This window comes from Emydura macquarii, unplaced genomic scaffold, assembly GCF_026122565.2.
Source record: "Emydura macquarii macquarii isolate MOO-44397 ecotype Brisbane River unplaced genomic scaffold, CSIRO-AGI_Emac_v2 contig_3671, whole genome shotgun sequence".
NCBI classification, from domain to species: domain Eukaryota; kingdom Metazoa; phylum Chordata; order Testudines; family Chelidae; genus Emydura; species Emydura macquarii.
The window spans coordinates 9190813-9211596 of NW_027133808.1; the positions used below are offsets into that span (position 1 = coordinate 9190813).

At 41.2% G+C, this 20784-nt stretch overlaps 1 protein-coding gene across 1 annotated transcript in view; it reads left to right on the forward strand.

Annotated features, from left to right (window-relative positions):
- The window catches only part of UGGT2 (UDP-glucose glycoprotein glucosyltransferase 2), a 347356-nt gene that overhangs the window by 30092 nt on the left and 296480 nt on the right, over positions 1 to 20784 (forward strand). Inside the window, exons 4-7 of the mRNA XM_067536834.1 lie at positions 858 to 970; positions 3651 to 3825; positions 8678 to 8774; positions 12688 to 12760. Of these exons, the coding sequence (XP_067392935.1) occupies positions 858 to 970; positions 3651 to 3825; positions 8678 to 8774; positions 12688 to 12760 (458 nt within the window). The remainder of the gene's footprint in view (positions 1 to 857; positions 971 to 3650; positions 3826 to 8677; positions 8775 to 12687; positions 12761 to 20784) is intronic.

The following is a 20784-nucleotide window of genomic DNA, read 5'->3' on the forward strand; positions in this document are numbered from 1 at the left end:
ATAGATAGAGCACTGCAGATCTCTATCTCCTTCCATTGTTGGGAAGAGGGAAGATCTGAATGTGTGCTTCATTTCCTATCTTATGCCACCAGCTTCAGACTGTACTTCCTCCTGTTGTCCTATAGCAATGCAGCCTTCATAATAAGGAAAGAAATCCAGTAATCTGAACTGGATCCTCAACTGTGTTGTAGTTTAGTTCTTCAACAACAAGTTCATCCTCTAGTGATGGAGAGTCCATTTGGAAGCCGGTTTTCCTGCTCACCTTTGTGAAAGTAAAGCCACTGGTGTAGCTCAGAAAAAGTAGGAGTAGACGTGGAGTAGGAGGTAGTTAAAAAATATCCTGAAACTTGGAGGACAGAGCTCCAAGAAGAATTATAGAATGGGGGTAAAAGACTGGGAAAAACGAAAAACAGATGTGAATTGTTTAATTTTGGGGTTAGTATTGTATTTCATTTTCTTTTGGCTACTGATCTAACTAACATTGTTCTTTAGCATGGTAGCCAACAACTCAAAAGTAATGCCTCCTTCTTTGACAACATTCCACCAATGATATGTATGTGAAAGAGATCTTCTTGCCTAGTCTCCCCAAAAAGATAAAAGAATAAATGTATACATTTTGTTTTCTTTGAAATATAACTGAATTTGTTAGAACTTTCTCTGAGAAAATATTAGATGGTTTTATTCTTTTAGTCTTTTTAATTATTTTATCTTCACGTGTATCCAATTTTAAATATACCTAATTAGAAGCACAGCTTAATAGTAGCTGATGAGTTACTTTAATCAAGGTGCTGTGCATTAATTTTAAGTTGTAGTGCAATTAAAGCAAATTGGTTGAATATAATTGTTGAAATATTAAGGTTGCAGCTGATGAACCTCCACCAGAAGGTTGCAGTGCATTTGTGGTTATCCATGAGAAGTGCACCTGTAAGACTAATGAAATTAAAAAACTTCTGAAGAAGGCAGCTGAGAGGTAAATGTAATGTATTGTCTTAAGGAAAAAAATATTAAAGCGGAAAATGTAATATTGCATTATAGAAGCTTCAGGTATTTTGAAAATATGCACTTACCTGATTTTTTTAATGAATAATAGAAGTTGTGTTTTATATGACATGTGAAGACCTCATCTATTTAACATTTATTTTGAAAAGTGTGTTGTTGTTCATGTTGAAATGTTATAAAAACTTACTGTTAGAAGAAATTAACCAAACTGAATCCAAAATATTATGTTAAAATAAAATTTTTGGCCATTCTAGTGTTTCCTGCCCTGAAAACTTCTTTCTAACTTCTTAAATTAAAAGTATGTACCAAAATATTGTAGCTATAAAAAATTAAAATTGAATTATTTTGCTCCTGCATTAAGGCACTTTGAGACCTTTGTCTGTCATCCCCAGGCTTTTTTATAAACTCCTGGGAATTGCTCTAACTACAACTGCAAGATGGTTTCTGCATATTCCCATTAGTGATGTGTCCCTAAATTGATGAGGTTCAGGAGACCTCTAGAAAATCAGGGCACCAAATACTCAGATAGTATGCTCAAGTATTCAGAAATAATGAGTTGAACCCCAAAAAATCATGGGACTGACTTAAGAATCAAGAAATTAAAAAAAAAAGAAAAAAGAAAATGGATGCCTAAACATTCATATTTTTTTATTTGCTTTTTCTTTGGGGGTTATGTAGGGTATGCTCAAGTCAGATTAGCAAATTTTCCTCTATACCTGTGAGGGCTAGAAACCTACTTTTCTTTTTTTTTAAGATGAAATTTGAGACTTTTGCATAATCAGAGAATTCCAGAAGCTGCCTATAAGAGAAACCGCAAACATCAGGAGGCTTGCAATAAAATGTGAATTGTCAACACCAAAGCAGAGGTTATGAAAGGGAAGAGTGGTGTCTCAATTGCTGGAGGCCATCCTTCTTGTGTAAGCAGCAGGTCAGGAATATTTGCTCCATGTCCCCTCTGCCTCCCCCAAAAAAAAACAGAAGAAAAAAAGATTAAGTTCACTGTATAAAATTGTGTGGTTTAATATAGCTTTTCATTGTTTGTGTTTTTAGAGTTTCTGTGCCATTGTTTCGTTTAAATTTCTGAACTGTCTCCAGCTTCAGTTTCATGACCATCGTGATTAAGGCTATGATTTTTTCAAAAAAAATTGTAATACATTTCATGGCATTGGTGTAGGGAAACAAGGATATATGTCACAGAAAGGGGCAGAATGGGGGCCTGTGGGCTGGGGTAGATGGCTGGCTGGAGAGTGAGCCAATCTTACATTCACTTTGCAGTGGTGGCTCCTTTTCCACAGGGCTGGGCCCAGCTTCCTGCTTCAGGCGTTGTGACCTGACTTGTGATTGCAATACCACTCTGGTTTGGCACACCCTCCGCTTAATAGATGGAGACAGAGGGGCGGAGGGCCAAATTGGATTGGTGTTGGACCTGGCCCATGTGGTCTCAACACCAGTCAAATTGTTCCTAAAATCTTTTTCTTAATTGGAGAAAACTGGAAGGAATAACCTAGATGTCAAAGGCACTTTAAGTTTTATGTGGCTAGGAGTAAGATAATTAGGAAGTTGTATAGACTTTTAGCTCTTGGAGATATGTGTAAAGGAAGTGCCATTTCCATTCAGTGTGTCTGAGTGGATTAGACTGTGTATTAAAATGCTGTTCTAAGCATGTTAACTAGTATAACAGTGCCCAGGCTTGAATTACTAGTATCACATTGAAGGCATCTCTAATGTTTTTTATCATAGAAATCGGTAGGGCTGCTACCTAGAGTATTGTTCACACATATTTTTGGTCTCTCTTGATTTGGCATCAAGCTACAATGTTCACTTTGGAATGACAGTTCTGCAATGTTTGTTTAATCACAACTCCTCAACCCACCTCTGGCTTGCTAGATTCTCACAATTGGGAATATGCAGCCTCTGCTTTTAAAAAAGAAAAGTACTCATTATTAACTAGCTCTCTGAGAGTGTTGCCTCTGCATAGTCACTATCTGCTTAGCCTTACTTCTTCCACAGAGTTCTACTCTTATAAGATGTTGGTATTTAACTAAAGAAACTGAGTTACATGGGGAATGCGTAACTTTTTGATAGCCTTGGTTCCAAATGTTAGGTTGTTATCATACAGTCCCAATGGGACTACTTTCTAGTTGAGAAACCAAACCGTGGTGCCAGGAAGGCATAATCCGACAAGGGTGAATATGCACATGCAACACTCTCAACCTTCAGTAACTAGTGAGTAAGCTTTCTGTTTATTTGTGTTGCTCATTGATTACTATCTATTCTGTCCAGTAGTTATAACGCACAATATTAAATAAAAAGTTGTGTATTGCAGCTTAATTAAAATGCAGTAAACTTGAAGTCTGTGTGATCTTTATTGTATTTAGCTGTGACTTCATAAAATGTAACAAAATCATCTGTAGCTGGTGCTAATTTTCATCTTTATTACACTTTGGTAAGAAAACCAGTGTTCATGCCTTTTTGTGAGCACTTACGGTAATTTTGTGATTTTTTTTTTTAACTCTCTTGTGTGCTTTTACTTTTAGTTCTCGAATAGTTTGATAGCCAGAAAATGGGAAAAAAAGTGATACTTTATTTGTGATATACTGTAACATTTCAACTCAATATATAATCCCAGAATTATTTGTTTTTAATTGCAGGCCACGGCCCTATCTGTTTAAAGGAGAGCATAAATTCCCTACACTCAGTGAAAATGTTCCAGTGGTTATTCTTTATGCAGAAATTGGTACAAAAGACTTTGTTAAATTTCACAAGGTTTTGTCTGAAAAAGTGCAAAAGGAAGAAATTGTTTATGTTCTTCGGCATTATGTTCAGGTATGCAACTCAAATTGACAATAATATAATAAACTATCATTATTGAAATTGTATTTATCTTGTTTTTGATAGGGCACACCTCTAGTTTGCACTGTGCCCAATTCATGCACATTGTGTACTTTAATTTTGAAATTTACTTGATGAAGTGAAACACTTAGAGGACTTTGAAACCGGAAAAGAAATAGTAATATTATGCATTTTTTTAGCTGCAGGTGTTTTCTACTGAGGTTTGTGTAAAATATTTGCTAATTCCAATGTTGCCATCATTTTTCTTGATTAAAAATTAATACAATGTAAAAATCAAAATTTATTGTTTACAGTTATGCAGGCAGTATTTAAAAACATGCAATATGGCAAAGTCGCTTTCAGTTTACAAAGATTGTTAAGAACTTAGCAGTATAACACTATTAAGAATGATAGCCCCAAGCTTTTACAGCCTGATAAATAAGCTGCTTTTAATATTTAAATACATTTAAATGAAGAGGTTTATTAAACATTGGTTTCATTTCACCACCAATGATTAGTGTGTTAATATGTTTTTCTGAAGTGCTATTGTCTGTTCATTTGGGAAGCTAAACTTTCCCTCCTTTGGTTCCTCCCTTGCTTTCTTATTCCCTATCCCAAACTATTTTGCTCAGTTCTGAGCTTCTCCCTTTCTTTCTAGTCTGTCCACAGTGTGGAGATACTGCTGTTCATATCACTGATGGCTCTTTCAACCTCTCCCTTTGGTCATAACTCTACTTATTGTGCTAAATGTGTATTTGTCAGATAGAGTGTAAATTAGAGTTGTTGCATGAGCAGTTGGGGGATGTGTAAGTAAAACCCCTACATTACCAGAAAAATTGAGAAGAATACAAATTGAATGTTTACTACAAGACAAAAGTAAACTAGAGGCCAAATAAGTGTGATGATAATTAACTGAAGGCTCAAAAATCAGCAGTTAAGCCTATAAGCTGAACATTTTTTTTTTTTTTCATTTTAGGTCAATCTAAAGAAGAGTGTAACCATAATAATTGTAAGAGTAGGATTGCAGCATTTAGTCACAGTCCTGTGTTGGGTGGGGGTTATGGAATTGCATTGCTACTAGGAGAGCTCCCCTGAGTGCTGTGAGGAAAAAAACCTGCCATGCTCCTTTAAAGGGTGCACCATGATCCCTCTTCCACTCTCTTTCTGCAGGGCTGGACAGCATGAGGGTTTGGATGGGGGCAGAGATGTGCCTTTGCCTACTACTCCTCTTTGGGCAAATGACTCTCAGAGGGTATATATGATACTGCATTGAAAAAACTGTTAAAAGAAAGTTAAGATTGCAAAGTCAAGTACTCCAGAACTAAGATATGCTGGAATTAAAATTGTCTGTGCAACATTAATTTGGCCCCATTATGTGTATGTGTTATGATACCATCTTTAATTATGTAATCACATACTATTTGTTTCCACAGGATCCCTGCATAATTCAATGAATGGGTAGTTGTTCAGTATTTCTTGTATTCCATCATGTAAAATGTATGGACTCAGTCCGTATTTGCCACACGCTATCCAAACCCTGCACTGAACATAAAATTGTTAATTTTCTCATGGTTTTTTCTGTGATACTTTTGCCTTAGCATATGAGAGCTTCACAAAAATTAATTAATTTATCTTCACAACACCTCTTTGAAGTGATTGGGTATTATTATTTCCATTTTACAGCAGGGGAGTAGAGGCACAGAGAGATTAAGGCTAAAATTATCAAAAGAGTGCGCTAATTTTGGATACCCAACTTGAGACATTTCATCAGATTTTTCAGAGTACATAGCATTTTATAGCAATGTATATGATTAAAGCCTAGCTCCAGCTGACTCTGTTTGCAGTGAGTGTTCAGTGCTTTCTTAAATTTGGTCTTAAGTATCTTGCTTTGGGCACCCAAACGATGAGGAACACACAGCAAGTGGCCATTGGTAAAAAGTTTGATTTGGTTTAAGGGATTTGCCTAGCATTATACAGGAAATCAGTGGCAGAGGGAGGGATAGATTCTAATTCTACAAGAGACATTCCACTTTCTTAACCATGAGACCATCTTTTCTCCTCTTACAGTCTCCTGCCTTGCTCGCTACATACTTTCCAACCTCTGCAACAAATGATGGGAGCCTATAACAGCAATGACCTTCACTATACAGTTCTGATTCATTTCCAGTGCACTTCCCATTCCGTACATTGAATGAGGCTGTTTATGGAAAAAATAGTATGTGATCATGTAATTAAAAATTGTATCATAATGCATATGCACAAGAGAGCTGAATTAAGTTGCACAGGCAACCTTAATTCTAACGTTTCCTAATTTTAATTTTCTTTTAGTGTAGTGATTTCATTTCCTAATTTAAAAAAAAAAAAGTGAAATCACAGAAATTCCATTTTGTGGAACCAGATGGACCCCTAACTTGGGTTATTAGCAGGGTTCAAACCTTTAGCTCTGCAGTACTGATCTCTACCACTTGAGCTAACAGAGTAACTGGTAGTAGTGATAAGTTGTTATCCTCTATGTGGACCAGGCACAAGAAGGGAATGAGACACATGTTTGTCAATGAGTTTCACAGTTATGTACCAACATCAGAGAAATATGTAGAGCATGAGGACTCCTGGGTTAAATTCCAGGCTTTATAGGGGAGTGTGCTCTAGTGGCTGAAGACTCTTCTTCTCCTGTGCCCATGTCTTTTTTAGTGTCCCCTTCTGCTCCTGTCTGTACCCCCTGTACCAAATTTTGCCCTCTCCCTCCCGCTTCTATTCATTCTACCCTCTGGCTCCTGGCCCCTCTCCCTCTCTGCCTATATATCCTCAGCTCCTATCAACCCATATCTGATTATTCTTCCTCTTCTGTCTCTGCTCCTCCTCCCGCTGTGGTTCCTGCAAGCCACTCACACCCTATGACTCCTTCCACAATTCCCCCATCCCCATAACTCACCCTTCTGCATTACATTGTTCCTGGGTGCCAGCAGGAGGAGTGCACAGAGTACAAGAAAGACAGTCTCCCTGATCTCAGTTCTCGAGCCTCTTACCACGGTGGTGAGTGGCTTGCTAGGAGGGACATTTGCAGGTAAAGGCCTGCTCAGCCCCTGCGTCCCTGGCCTGTAGCATGTTCAGTGTAGCAGCAATTTTGGAGAATTTAGCTGTAAAATTCTAACAAGTCTAGTGAACATGTGTGAACTTAGATTTTTTTGGAGGCTAATAAGTTGGCCAAATTGGCATAAACTTTCACAGAGAAGCAAAAAGCACATGCCTGACACAGGGCAACACTCCTGCCCAATTTCAATTCCCTGTTCCAAAACATGGAAGAACTAGAACTTCTTAGTAAAACAGTTGTAAGAATTTTTTTAACTTGGACAAATCAACATATTTTCCCCTAATCACATTCTCTGAAACAGCTATTCTATTATGGCTGAAATTTTCAAAAAAACATTCCGCCTGAGGCAGACACTTGGCATGGAAAATTTTAGCCTGAATGACTGAAGTCTGTCATAGTTATAATCAAATGAAAATGGGGAATTTCAATGCAGAGTCAAGGGCAACCTCAAATATTGCTGGTGCTACGAGCTGTCCCTGTAATTGCCCCCTGTGCTACACTGAATAGAGAGGTACAATTCTGGTTAGTTTTCATGAGGGCCCATAAAAGGGTGGGAGGGGTGGCTCATTACTGTCTTCCCAACTCACTGCTAAGCAGTGTAAGGGATAGCCATAATTTTGTCTTAAATGTTTTATCTGACTCTATTCTTACGTTTTTGTTTTTCGAGTGATTGCACACGTTCATGCCACTCTTGGTGTTGGTGTGCCCAGTGCACAGCCATCGGAAATCTTTTCCCTGAGTGGTACCTGCTAGGCAGCTCGAGCTCCCCCTGCTGCTCTGTGCCACTGCTTGCAGGTTTACAAGTAGAGCTGCTCTTTCTCCCCTTTGTGACATTCCCTTGGTGCAATATGGACTGGTGAACTGCTGTGTCACCCCAATCCCCCACTCCCGGAGCCCATCTTACTCTGCTCTGTTGTGTGAACCTCCCCTCCTGGGCTGTTCATGCACAACCTCCAGCCTATAAGCTGCTCCCAACTGAGTGAGTGCTTCTAGCCAGCCACTCTTTGGATTATGTAACAGAATGACCATAGGCAATACCCCTAGTCTCAGATGCCATCCTAGGAACTTTTGTTTTACAATGTTCAGCTAAACCCACTGAACAACGTAAGCTCCTATAGCTTTGGCAATTTAACAAAGAAATTGATATGCACCAGCCTTGTTATTCCAAGTGGAGTCTCCAGCACACTTGAAACCAAATGCACTGCTTTAGGAAAAGCAAACAAACAAATTTATTAAGTACAGAAGGATTTTAAGGGATTATATATCAAAGCATAACAAGTCCGATTTGGTCAAGAGAAAACAAAAGCAAAATGCATTCTAAACGAAGCTTAACACTTTAAGCAACCTTACAAACCTAGGTGATTCTCATCCCAGGCTGTCTGGTTTTCCTTCAGCCAGTCTCTCCCCTTTCGTCAGCACTTCAGTTGGTTGGTGGTGTTTGTAGATGGAGGTGGAAGAGAGAGAGCATTGCAAATGTCTCCCTTTATAAAAAAAAAAAGTCCCTTCTCCCCTCTGGGACTTTGCCCTCCCTTCAGGGTCAGGTGACAAACAATATCCTTACATGGACTCATCCATGTCCTGAGTCAGTAAGCATTACTTCATCATGGTTCCAAGCTGGCCCAGGGAAGGGAGAGTCCAATTGATCCTCCGTTGATGCCCAGGCCAATCCTTTGTTCCTGGCAGGTAATGTACATTTTCTTTAAAGGATACTTTTTGAAATTACATTTTTTCACTTGTTAAAATATGTTCCAACAGAAACCAAGCTCCAGGAAAATGTATTTGTCTGGATATGGTGTGGAACTTGCAATAAAAAGTACAGAATACAAAGCAGTGGATGACATTCAGGTTAAAGGTATATTTTTGTTCTCTGTACTGTTACTGGAGACACTATTTCAAAATATTTGGCACCATCTTGAATTTTGAAGACAGTAATGCTCTGAGTATTTTTTAATTTTTTTTTTTTTAACCTATATAGTTTATTTTTACAGGATATGTCAAAAGTAGTCTCAGGCATTGAGATTTAATGTAGAAATCTATATCCATGGAAGTTTTTTATAGAGAAATGCTAAGGGGATAGGGAATTAATTACTAGTAGTTATTGTTCTCTGAAGAAATACATCATAACATAGCTCATATTTCTTCTTCCCCAGTAGGTTGAGAATACTTTAATCTTTATTGTTTTAGTTTTCTATCTCTGTTTGTTTAGGCATCTCTAATGCATCCATTAATAATGTCTAGGAAACAGTTTTTATACATATGAGAATAACTTCACCTCGTTTCTTGGAAAAGATTTACCCGTTGAAGCATATTCATTTTCAGGGGCTGAAATGAGACATATACAACTGAAACAAATGGCTTTAGTACATTAGGCTTGGGGAGATTTCCTCAAGTGGTCCACAGAAGCCCAAATTCAAAAGTGGCAATTTATGATGTCTGTCTTCAGAAAACAATGATTATGATAAGTTATTCTGAAGTGAGGTCACCACAACAGATCACCACATTTCCACCTTTTTTTCCTCAGACTTGAGGGTTTTGTAATTTTTTTTATAAGTCTTTTGTTTTCAAAGTTAGATCACTGCCGTGTGTTCTTCCTGATGTGACTGTCTTCTTTAAATTGCAGTTAGAACAGAATGCATCAGCCTGCTTGTTAAGGGTTTTGTACAACCACTTTAAACCTGTGCTTGCTGTTCTCATTTGACTATGGATTGCAAGTGCTGTGGAGGATGGGATTAAACTTCAAATGATCTGGACAAACTGGAAAAATTGTCTGAAGTAAATAGAATGAAATTCAATAAGGAAAAATGCAAAATACTGCACTTAGGAATGAACCTTCAGTTACATTAATACAAAATGGGAAATGATTGCCTAGGAAACAGTACTGCAGAAAGGGATCTGTGGTACATAATCGATCATAAGCTAAATATGAGTCAACCGTGTAACACTGTTGCAAAAAAAACCAAACAAACAGAAAAACCCATCATTCTGGGATGTATTAAAAGGAGTGTTGCAAGCAAGACACCAAGAAGTAATTTTTCCGCTCTACTGCGCACTGATTAGGCCTCAACTTGGAGTACTGTGTCCAGTTCTAGGCACCACATTTCGGGAAAGATGTGGGCAAATTGGAGAAAGTCCAGAGAAGAGCAAGAAAAATGATTAAAGGTCTAGAAAACATGACCTATGAGAGAAGATTGAAAAAATTAGGTTTGTTTAGTCTGGAGAAGAGAAGACTGAGGGGGAACATAAGTTTTCAAGTACATCAAAGTTGTTACAAGGAGGAGGGAGAAAAATTGTTCTGTTTAACCTCTGAGGATAGGACAAGAAGCAATGAGCTTAAATAGCAGCAAGGACAGTTTAGGTTGGACACTAGGAGAAACTTTCTAACTGTCAGGGTAGTTAAGCATTGGAATAAATTGCTTAGGGAGGTTGTCTAACCGTCCCTTAAAAATCTCCAATGGCGGAGATTTCACAAACACCTATCAGAGATGGTCTAGATCAGTGGTTCTCAACCTGCGGCCCTGTCTGCATACAGTTTGTGGCCCATATGACATCCTCAGGGCTATACGGATAGTGGATGTGGCCCATATAGGTACATAGGTTGACCACTGGTCTAGACAATACTTTTCCTGCCTTGAGTGCAGGAGACTGGACTAGAGGACCTCTCAAGGTCCCTTCCAGTCCTACACTTCTGTGAGTCTGGTGATTTCTGGGCAGTTTGATTTGATATGTAGAGTGTTTTTACTTTTAAAGCCCAACATTGTTTGACTTTTAACTGTTAGAGAGATTGCCTCTTTGTGTATCGTCATAGCATCTGAGATAATCTGAGGCATTCAGTTGGACAGTCCCCACTTGGTATAAACAGCAGGGCTAGTAGAGTTCCTTCCCACTTGAAGGATTCATTGTTGTGGAAATCTCTCCCTTCCTTAGTTTGCCAGAGCTCTGATTTCATGACTTTTAAACATATTGCAAAAACAATCTGTTTAAGCTTTTCTTGAGGAAGGAGCTTATCTTTGACTTTTATTTCAAGTGTTCAACCTGAGATTGGTGTTGGAGAGGAACTTTGCGGTGGGGAAGTTTCTATGGAAGATTCTTTTAAAAATATTTTTGTTTTGCTTGCAGACAGTATTAATAGTTTGTAAATGTTATGAGATAAGATATTCAATGAGATTATGGTATTAGAGAAGAACTTATTTTTAGGACTGAGATGATTTTTTCTAAGGTTTTTCATTTTTTTTTTTTTTAAAGTATTTTTAAACAGCAAATATCTAAATTATTGGATGGTAGGTACACTTAATAACAAATAAATAAAAATGGAATGATTATTTTATTCTTTCTTTACATAATAAACTAATTCTTGGAGGCAATAGGTTTCAGTGTCTTTTTCTGCAGGATTAGTGTATGTTGCCTTCTTAGAGTAATGGCTCAGAACTTCAGACTCATAATAGATTCCATCTGATCTTGTGCTAGTAGTGTGGACTTTGAAATCTGGTTTATACTAGAAAAGTTACTACCCACTGTTGACAATGTTATCCTTACATTCAGTTGTGCATATTTAATTGCAAATGTAAACCAGGACCAACCATATTCAGCTTTGTTTCAGAAAGCTATTTAAGACTGCAAAATGGTGCTGAGCATGGTTGGTTCTGGTCTACACTTGCAGTTATACTACATATGGCAGAGTCTACTGCTGACACCTTTTCTCAGGATTGGTTGTCAGGAACCATGGGGCTGAGTTCCCTCAGCTGAGCCTGGAGCTAGCTGGTTCAACCTTCAGGCCAGTTAATGAGTCCAGCTGGGCTGCAGCAGAATTGCCTGATTGTCCAGACCGCTCGATTGGCTGAAAGGAGCCCACAGGCCGGCATGTAAACTCAGCACCAGGAACAGGCCACTGGCTCCTCAACACTGACATTTGCAACTGTGATAACTCATGTGTGTGCTTTGTATCCAGTCTTGCTCCTGTCTTATTTCAGCCCTGCTCCATTGCCCAGCTTCTGATTCTGGCTCTGATACTTGGCTCTGGTTATTGACTCCAGACTCTGGCTCTGACTCTTGGCTTGATTCCTGGTTCCTGATTCTGGCTTTGGTCCATGGCTCTGGCTCCCATCACCTGACTCCAGCTCTAACCACTAGGCCGGAATGGTCTTGACACGGAGTTGCTTTTGTAGCATAGACAAGGCCTAAGAATGACAGTGAGAGAGAATATCAATTACTTGCATGTAATTAAAGTAATTGTTTCTTCTGATCTGGAGAAATTTGGGATTGGATGGGGAAAAAAGTGTTGCAAGTGAGGATGAAGGTGAAATATTTAGAGCTGTGTGTGGAAGTTGGCCTGGTGCTTGGTTCAAAACCAGTGCTGTAAGTCTCTTGTGTTCATGGGTTTAAATTCACACATTTTTAAAAAAAATAGAACCCAGTATTATATGATTGATCAAATGGTGACACTTGTGGACAAACTGAGGAAAAGCCATTTTAAGAAGCAAAGCTGTTGGTTATACAATCTAACATATATTTTTATTTTTTTTTAATTGAAAAAGTAAACAGTTTTTTCTAAGGACTCTTTAAAATAAGGAATAAAACTGTAGGCTCATATGTTCTCTAAAGAGAGCCATTCTGAGGCCAAAATATGAATCTACAAGCAGGAATCTCATTTGAGAAGTATACATTTGGATTGTGTAATTGTGATGGCAGGATGTTCTGTAATAGTTTTGTAGTTCTTGGAAAGAAAATATATTGGTAATTTTCTTTTTTTGTGTTTTATGTGTGTTCAGCCAGAAATGACACAACAGAAGAGGAAGATGATGAGACAAATGAAGTCCAGGGATTTCTCTTTGGCAAATTAAAGTGAGTTGACTTTATTTGCAATTAAACTTCTTCATTGGTAAAATAGCTGTTTTTCGAGCTTAAAACAAAAGTTCAGACATATGATGTAAAATTTGTTATGGCAATGAGTTGACCTAAAATTGGTTAAAATACTAGTTTAATGTTTGTGTACTTCACTATTTATCTGTATTTATCAGTTATTTATTCTGTTCATTTCAGTTTATTAAATGTACCATTCTGATATTTTTGACATTGATACATAACCTAATTTTTAAAAGAAAAATTTAGTTGGATTAACATTCTTAGAATGTAGACAATTAGAATAAAATTTTCCCCCCTGAAATAAGGCAGAAATTAAAATAAAGAAAACCTCAATGCTCTAAAATATGCAATTACTATTGTAATAAAACATTGCAGAAATTGGATTTCCATTTTCTATTTATTAGAATCAGTGTGAACTTTCAAAATGCAAGTAACTTAATCATATACTGAAAACCACTGTCAGGAACTGTGGGCTCAGCCCTTAGCAGAGCATGGGATTAGCCAGCTCAGCCCTGACACCAGTTAATGAGCCCATCTGAGCTGTGGCAGGATTACTTGACTGGCCAGCCCACGCCATTGGCTGCAAGAAGCCAACAGGTCTGCATTTAATCACAGCAGCAGCAGCATGTTTCTGGATGCTCAATGCTTATGTCACAGTTGCAGAGTCTCCTGTGCCCACCTCCTTCCCAGCCTTGTTCCCGCCTCATTCTCAGCTTTGCTCTCAGCCTTGCTCCTGCCTTGTTTCTGTCCTGCTCCAGCCCTGCTCCCTTGCCTGGCTTATGACTCCAGCGCTGATGCTTTCCTCTGACTCCTGGTTCCTGTTTCCAGCTCTGGCCATTAGGCTTCGTCTATGTTAGACAACCCATATCCCAGTTCCTGACAGTTTGAGTAGCTCAAAGAACAGAAAAGACCTGGTTCAGAGGCAGGGATGAACCCTTCTAAAGCCAGTGTTTCTTGGTAGAGTTTGTGGGTGCTTTACAGAACCAACAGAGCTAGGTCAATATCCTGCATGCCCAGAATATGGTGCTGGCCTTGCAGGTCCAAGCCATGACATCAGTGACTTAGGCCCATCAAGAACCAAAGATCCCAGTATCTGACAAATTCGTTGGAAAATTCCACTGATTCTTAAACCTGTGCTGCCTCCTGTTTCTGCTGTGCCTGCAGTTGTCTCCCAGTGACCGAACCCGGATGGGACTCATTGTCAGTCTGCTAATTGGGGAAGCATTGGCCTGGGCCTCTCCACTGCTTGAGAAAGCTAGTCCTCTCTTGAATCACTTTGAGGAGTTTGACCAAGCCATATCAGTGATCTTTGACTACCTGGATTGTACATACATGGCAGAAGCTGCACTAGAAGTCCTGAGGACACTGGCTGGCTGCTAATCATGCTGCAGATTTTCAATGCCTGGTGGCAGGCACAGAATGGAATGAGGCTGCTTAGTTTTGTCACTTCGGTCTCGGTCTCAGTGAAATCAAGGTTGAGCTGGCAGGGATAGAGCCCATGACTGGTCTCGACACATATATTGACCTATGCATGAAGATTGGCAGTTGCTTATTGGAATGCTGCAGAGAAGGGAGGAAAGCTGATACCCTCCTGGTTTGTCGTTGCTAGGGCTGTCCCATCGACCTCCAGCCAAGGGCTGAAGTCCCTTTTGAATGTATTTACTTTCTTTTTGAGCTGGATTTGTGGAGACACTGAGAGGATCTAAAAGAGAATTTGAAAAGGGGTTCATCCGTCAATACACTTCCCTGGTTGTAGCCAGTTTTTGTCATGACCAGAAAGGATGGCTCTCTGTGCCCTTACATGAACTATTGGGCTTTGAATAAGGTTACTATTCAGAACTGATATCTCTTACCACTTATTAACAAACTGCACTTTGAGAAACTGCACTATTCAAAATCTTCACCAAGCTGGACCTCTATGGGCTTTATATCTGGGAAGAGGTTGGGTATAAGATTATCTTTTGTACCTGATACAGGCACTTTGAATACTTAGTAAGGCCCTCAGATTGTGCAACATCTATACAACGTTCCCACATTTTATCAGTGACCTCTTCAGAGACATGTTGTTTGACATTATGTACCTTGACAACATTCTTGTTTTTTCCAACCGTCAAGACCTTCATGACCAACACAAGGCAAATTCTGGAAGGGCTTCACCAGAATCATCTCTATGTTAAATTGGAGAAATGTGAATTTGATAGCAGTACAGGTACAGTGTATCACTCCAAGGATTAACTGTTACCCAGGGTTTTCAGAACCTAAAACTGTGGTAACTAATCTTTGTTTTCCGGGTGTTGTCAGGAAATAAATCAATAGGGACACAGCTGGTCCGTCTGATAAATAATTGGTATACACAAGAGTGCTTTCACCCAAAGCTCCTTCTTTATTGAGTCTCAAGCATAAACACACGTACCATGGCAAGTTTTAGAGCACCCAGATAGTTACCCAAAGTGTGAAATGGTTTCGAATGATCAACAGCCAGGCTTATGGTGGCCAGCTGTCTCTCCAGCTGTCAGGGAGAAGATACAAATCTCTGCTTGAAGAAAAGCTTCCTCTAGATGCTCCAAATTTCACCCTCTGGCTAATCTTTTTATAGGTAAGTTAACAAAGCACATAACTCATAGTAACCTCTGGTGAGCTATTAATAAGCCCACCTAGCATCAGCAAAATCCTACTTATCAGCAAAGCCTTTCCTAGTCATAACAACATTAAAACTTATGGTCATGATCACCCAGATCCAGGGTCAGTTATTTACACTTCCTTCTCTTCTTCTTAACAAACTGCAGCTATTTGGCCTTGTCATGAGAGCCTAAATGATTTCTATATATGTGGTGTTCTGCCTTCAGTTGATCGTGGCTGAATATACTCAAAATGGCTGTAGTTATCTTAAGTTCTCTTGTAACATAACTGGATCTGTGCAAGATATCTGCCACCTTTGAGCGGTCGACACCAAGAGACATGTGAGGCCTACAGTTGCTTAGTTTTGCCAACATTTACCGGCATTTCATCAAGGGGATTTCTCACCTGGAAGTCTCTATGACAGAATTCCTTTGGAAAGGGTTCCATTTCATATGGTTGCCTGAGGTACAGTTGGTCTTTGATCAACTGAAGAAGACACTCACCATGGTGCCCATGCGTGTCCATCCAGGTCCCATCAAGACCTTCACCATGGGGACCGATGCATTGAACTTCACCATATAGGATCTGGCATCTAAACAAACTGGTTCCCATAACCAACTGAACCTAGGCACCTTTTATTCCTGAAAATTAATCCTGACAGAGAGAAACTGTGACATATAGGATAAGTTGCTGCTGGAGATTAAAATATCTTTCAATGAGTGGCAGCACCTTTTAGAAGGAGCCTGGTTCCCAATTCAAATTTTCACAAGCACAAGAACTTAAAATATTTTTGCATTGCCAGAAACCTGAATCAGCACCAGATCGTTTGGTCACTTTTTCTTTTCTTGATTTGAGTTCATTGTGACGTACTGCCCAGGTGCAAGAAATGGAAGGGTGGATGCTCTCTCCCACAAGGATGAATACGTTGACTCATGCATGGAACCATTTTCAACAGTTTTTAAACTGTCTAATTTTGTCAGTTGTACGGTGGACAGGAACCTAATGTCCATCATTCAGTAGCTGCTGCTTCATAATCTGTTTGCCATCCAGATTCACCAGATGTTTTGTAGTGCAGATGCCCAGCCTACTTCATGTTCCCAGCTATAGAATGGAATCCTCTACAACAGGAAAAGCATTTATATCCCAAATGGCTCGCCTCGGCTCAAAGTTCTGAAGTTATGTTATGACTTGCCGGTTGCTTTTGTTGGACTAAAACAAAAAATATAACTTCTGGTGGGCAGGGATGTGCACTCATATGTGATTAAATTAATTAATTCCTGCGACTTGTGTTCATGGACCAAGAACCCTTGCTGAAAGTCACTCTGTCTCCTCCAGGTGTTGCCCACTCCATCTCAGCCCTGGTCCACTGTGTCTTCAATTTCATTGTAAAATTACCCAGATTCCCTAGTTGTACAGTTGTCCTAGTCACAGCTGACCTCTTAACTAAGATGGCATTCTTTGTCCATTCTTGTAGGGTCCTTACTGCCCTGGAAAAAGTCCACCTCTTTCTAGAGGCTCCATGGACTGCTGACCGACATTGTGTTGGATTGAGGCCCACAATTTGTCTTGTTTTTTGCATGAGTTTTTTAAACTCTTGGGTGTAGAACTCCTTACATCATCAGCATACTGCACACAGACCAATGGACAGACTGAATTGGTAAACCAGATCTTAGCACAATACCTCTGGTGCTGCCTTAATTATGACCAAGGTAACTGGGTTTTCCTGTTGCCATAGGCTGTTTGCCTACAACAGTTCAATTCATGCCTCCACCCGACAGAGCTGTGTTATCCCATTTATAGCTTCCATCGCCGTTTACACCCACCATTGCTCACAGTCTCTGCAGTAGCAAACTTGGTCAGTCATCTGCATCATGTACAACATGAACCTATAGAACATCTGAACACACCAAAGAATCCACCACGGATCTCTGGAATCCCCGAACTGGTCCCCATCGAACCATTGCAGAAATCCAAAAGCAGGTTGCTGGACACACGGCATCCAGGTTCCTGGCACTTCTCTCTAGTACTGGGATGCCGCCCTTCCTGATACAGTGGTGAAGTGCAAGCGGCATCGGCAGCTGAAGGGCAGCTCCTTGGACTCGGAAAGGGAGGGGGTGACCCTGCCCAGGCAACACACATCTACCTTGACATCTACGGGCTTCCCCCTGGGGCCCCGGGGATCTTGGCTGCAAGGGCAGTGGCCCTTACTATGGCAGTTTTGGAACTCACGGGGTTTTTCCCCTGCTCTGGGGTCACATGTACCATCATTCTCTGGGGCTTCGGAGAGACTATCATTGACGGTAACTCGCTCAGCACCCAGCTTGTAGGTTGAGTCACACCAAGAGGCTGAGGCCTCCACTGTAGCCTCAGAGGGGGCCATCCCGGATAGGGAGGATGAGCTCACCCCTCCACCCTTGCTAGTATCATAGTCCTCTTTACTGCATGAGACTGTAGCAGAGCCTTCTGCCACTGTTCTGTATTATGACTTTATGGCTCACCAAGAGCTGCTCAAGCACGTAGCCTCAAAGCTGGGCCTACAAGTGGAGGAACTGAAGGAACGTGCTGATGACCTTTTTGATATCCTGGCAGCAGTGGCTCCATCCAAGGTGGCCCTCTCGGCCCATGAGGGATGAAGCTAGCTAAGGCCCTGTGTCTCTCTGACCCCCTATATCTAAGCAGGCTGAGAGGAAATACTATGTACCTGCAAGGGTTTTGAATATCTGTACACCCACCCCTCTCCGGGATCATTAGTAGTAACAGTGGCCAATGAAAGGGAAAAGCAGGGGCAGGTGAGTTTGACCCCAAAGAATAAAGATAAAAGAATTAGACTAGACCTTTTCGGAAGAAAGGTTTAGTCAATCATGAGCCTGCAGATGTGCATATTGAACCAGCAAGACCTGGGAAGATATGGTTTTAACATCTGGCACTTCGTGGCTAAGTTCACGGACTCCCTACCTCAGGACTCCAGACAAGAATTTGAGGCTATACTGGAGGGGAGGGGAAGACAGTAGCCAGAGTCTCCCTCTGAGCAGCCTCTGACGCAGCTGATTCGGCAGCCAGGACAGTGGTGTCAGCAGTATCAATGAGACGAGCCTCATGGCTCCAGTCATCTGGTCTGTCCTCGAAGGTCCAACAGTCCATTCAGAACCTCCCATTTGATGGTGCAGCCGTGTTTGCAGACCAAATAGACACAAGATTGCATGGTTTAAAGGACTCCAAAGCCACTTTCTGCTCTTTCGGTCTCTACACCCCATCAACCATCAGGAAGCACTTCAGGCCCCAATAGCCAAAGAAATTTGGGGGCCAGTCCAGAAGCGAACCCCACAAAAAGAAAAATAGCAGTTATAAAAGATGCCAGGGCCAACTTCCTACTACCGCCTCCCAGTCGGGTTCGAGCTACTTCCTCTCTGGTAGTAGACAGGCGATTTGAAGGTGCACCTATGGACGACCTATCAGTCCTTACCCAGGATCCAGCCTCCCTTTTATTTTCACACCACCTTGCACCCTTCCTCCCAGCCTGGATTGCTATAACATCGGAGTAATAGGTGCTAAATACAGTAGCAGTCGGGTACACTCTTCAGTTCATTTCACTTCCACCTTCCCGTCCTCCGGAGCCCATCCTTTTTCAGGGATCCTTCTCACAAGCCCTCCTACGAGTGGGCACCATAGAGGAAGTTCCCTGAGAGTGGAGAGGGAGAGGGTTCTATTTCCTTTACTTTCTGATCCCAAAGGCCAGAGGGGGCTTACGGCCTATCCTGGACCTGTGTGGCCTCAACAAGTACCTCAAGAAGTTGAAGTTCCGAATGCTCTCTCTGGTCTTCATCATTCCCTCCCTGGATCCTGGCAACTGGTACACTGCCCTTGACTTAAAGGATGCATACTTCCATATTTCTATCTTTCAGGGCCACAGAAGATTTCTATGATTTGTAGTTTGAAAGCAGCACTTCCAGTTCATGGTACTTCTCTTTGGCCTACCAACAGTGCCACGTGTGTTCATAAAATTCATGGTGGTAGTCGTGTCCTACCTCAGATAGCTGGGTATACAGGTCCTCCCTATCTTGACAACTGGCTCATCAAAGGCCACTCAAAGGCTCAAGTCCAACATAGCATTGTCATTGTGCATGCCACCTGCCAAGCACTGGGCCTGCTAATAAATGAACAAAAATTAACAATGGTACTAATACATTGGGTAGTGTTCATTGGGGTGGTCTTCAACTCCATCCAAGCTAGGGCACTCCTACCTGAGGCCAGGTTCTTGGCCATATCAGAGCTTATAGCCCACATATCAACTCATCCTATCACCACAACGAAAGTATGCCTCAGGTTGTTAGGGCAAATGGTGGCATGCACCTATGTGGTCCAGCACGTGAGGTTATACCTCAAATCTCTGCAGATGTAGTTGGTGACAGTTTATTCCCCAGCCAGACACCATCTAAACGTGGTCCTCACGATCCCTCCACCAATACTTACCTCCCTAGCACGGTGGTTGAAACCGCATCACGTGTCAAAGGGGGTCTCTTTTGTGGCCCCACGGCTGATGCTGTCGCTGGTGTCAGATGCTTCAGATCTAGGGTGGGAGGCCCACCTTGGCACCCTCAGAACCCAAGACCTATGGTCCAAGGAGGAACTGGCATTACACGTAAATGTCAGGGAGCTCAGGGTAATCCGTCTGGCCTGTAAGGTGTTCCTTCCCTAGCTATCGAGCAAGGTAATGCAAATATTGATGGACAACACGGCATCAATGTATTACATCAACAAGCAAGGGGAAACGCGGTTCCCAACCCTTTGCCAATAGGCCCTTTGTTTTTGGGACTTCTGCATGGGTCATTCTATCCACCTAGAGGCTGTACATCTCCTCAGGTCAGGAACGCATTGGCAGATCACTTTGGCAGGTCGTTTTCCTCTCCTCCCAAGTGGTCCTTGCGCCTGGAGTTTGCAAGGCCATCTTCCAGAGGTGGGGAATTCCCTAGGTGGACTTCTTCGCTAGCAGACTGAACAGGAAATGTCATTGCTTCCGTTCCCTGCAAGGGCTCGACAACAACTCACTTTCTGATGTCTTTCTTCTACCATGGTCGGGCGACCTGATGTATGCCTTCCCATCAATTCCTCTCATGCACAAGGTCTTCATAAAGGTCAAGAGGGACAGAGTGCAAGTCATCCTGATAGCTCTGGCATGGCCATGCCAACAGTAGTTCGGGATGCTTCTAGATTTATCGGTGCCCCTCCTCCCTCTTTTGGACTTTCCCAACCCAGCCGGATCTGATTTCACAAGACTACAGTCGACTGCTACATCCAAGCCTAGGATCCCTGCACCTGCTGACATGAATGCTCCATGGCTAAGTCTGGAAGAACAGGCCTGCTTTACTCAAGTCCAACAAATCCTT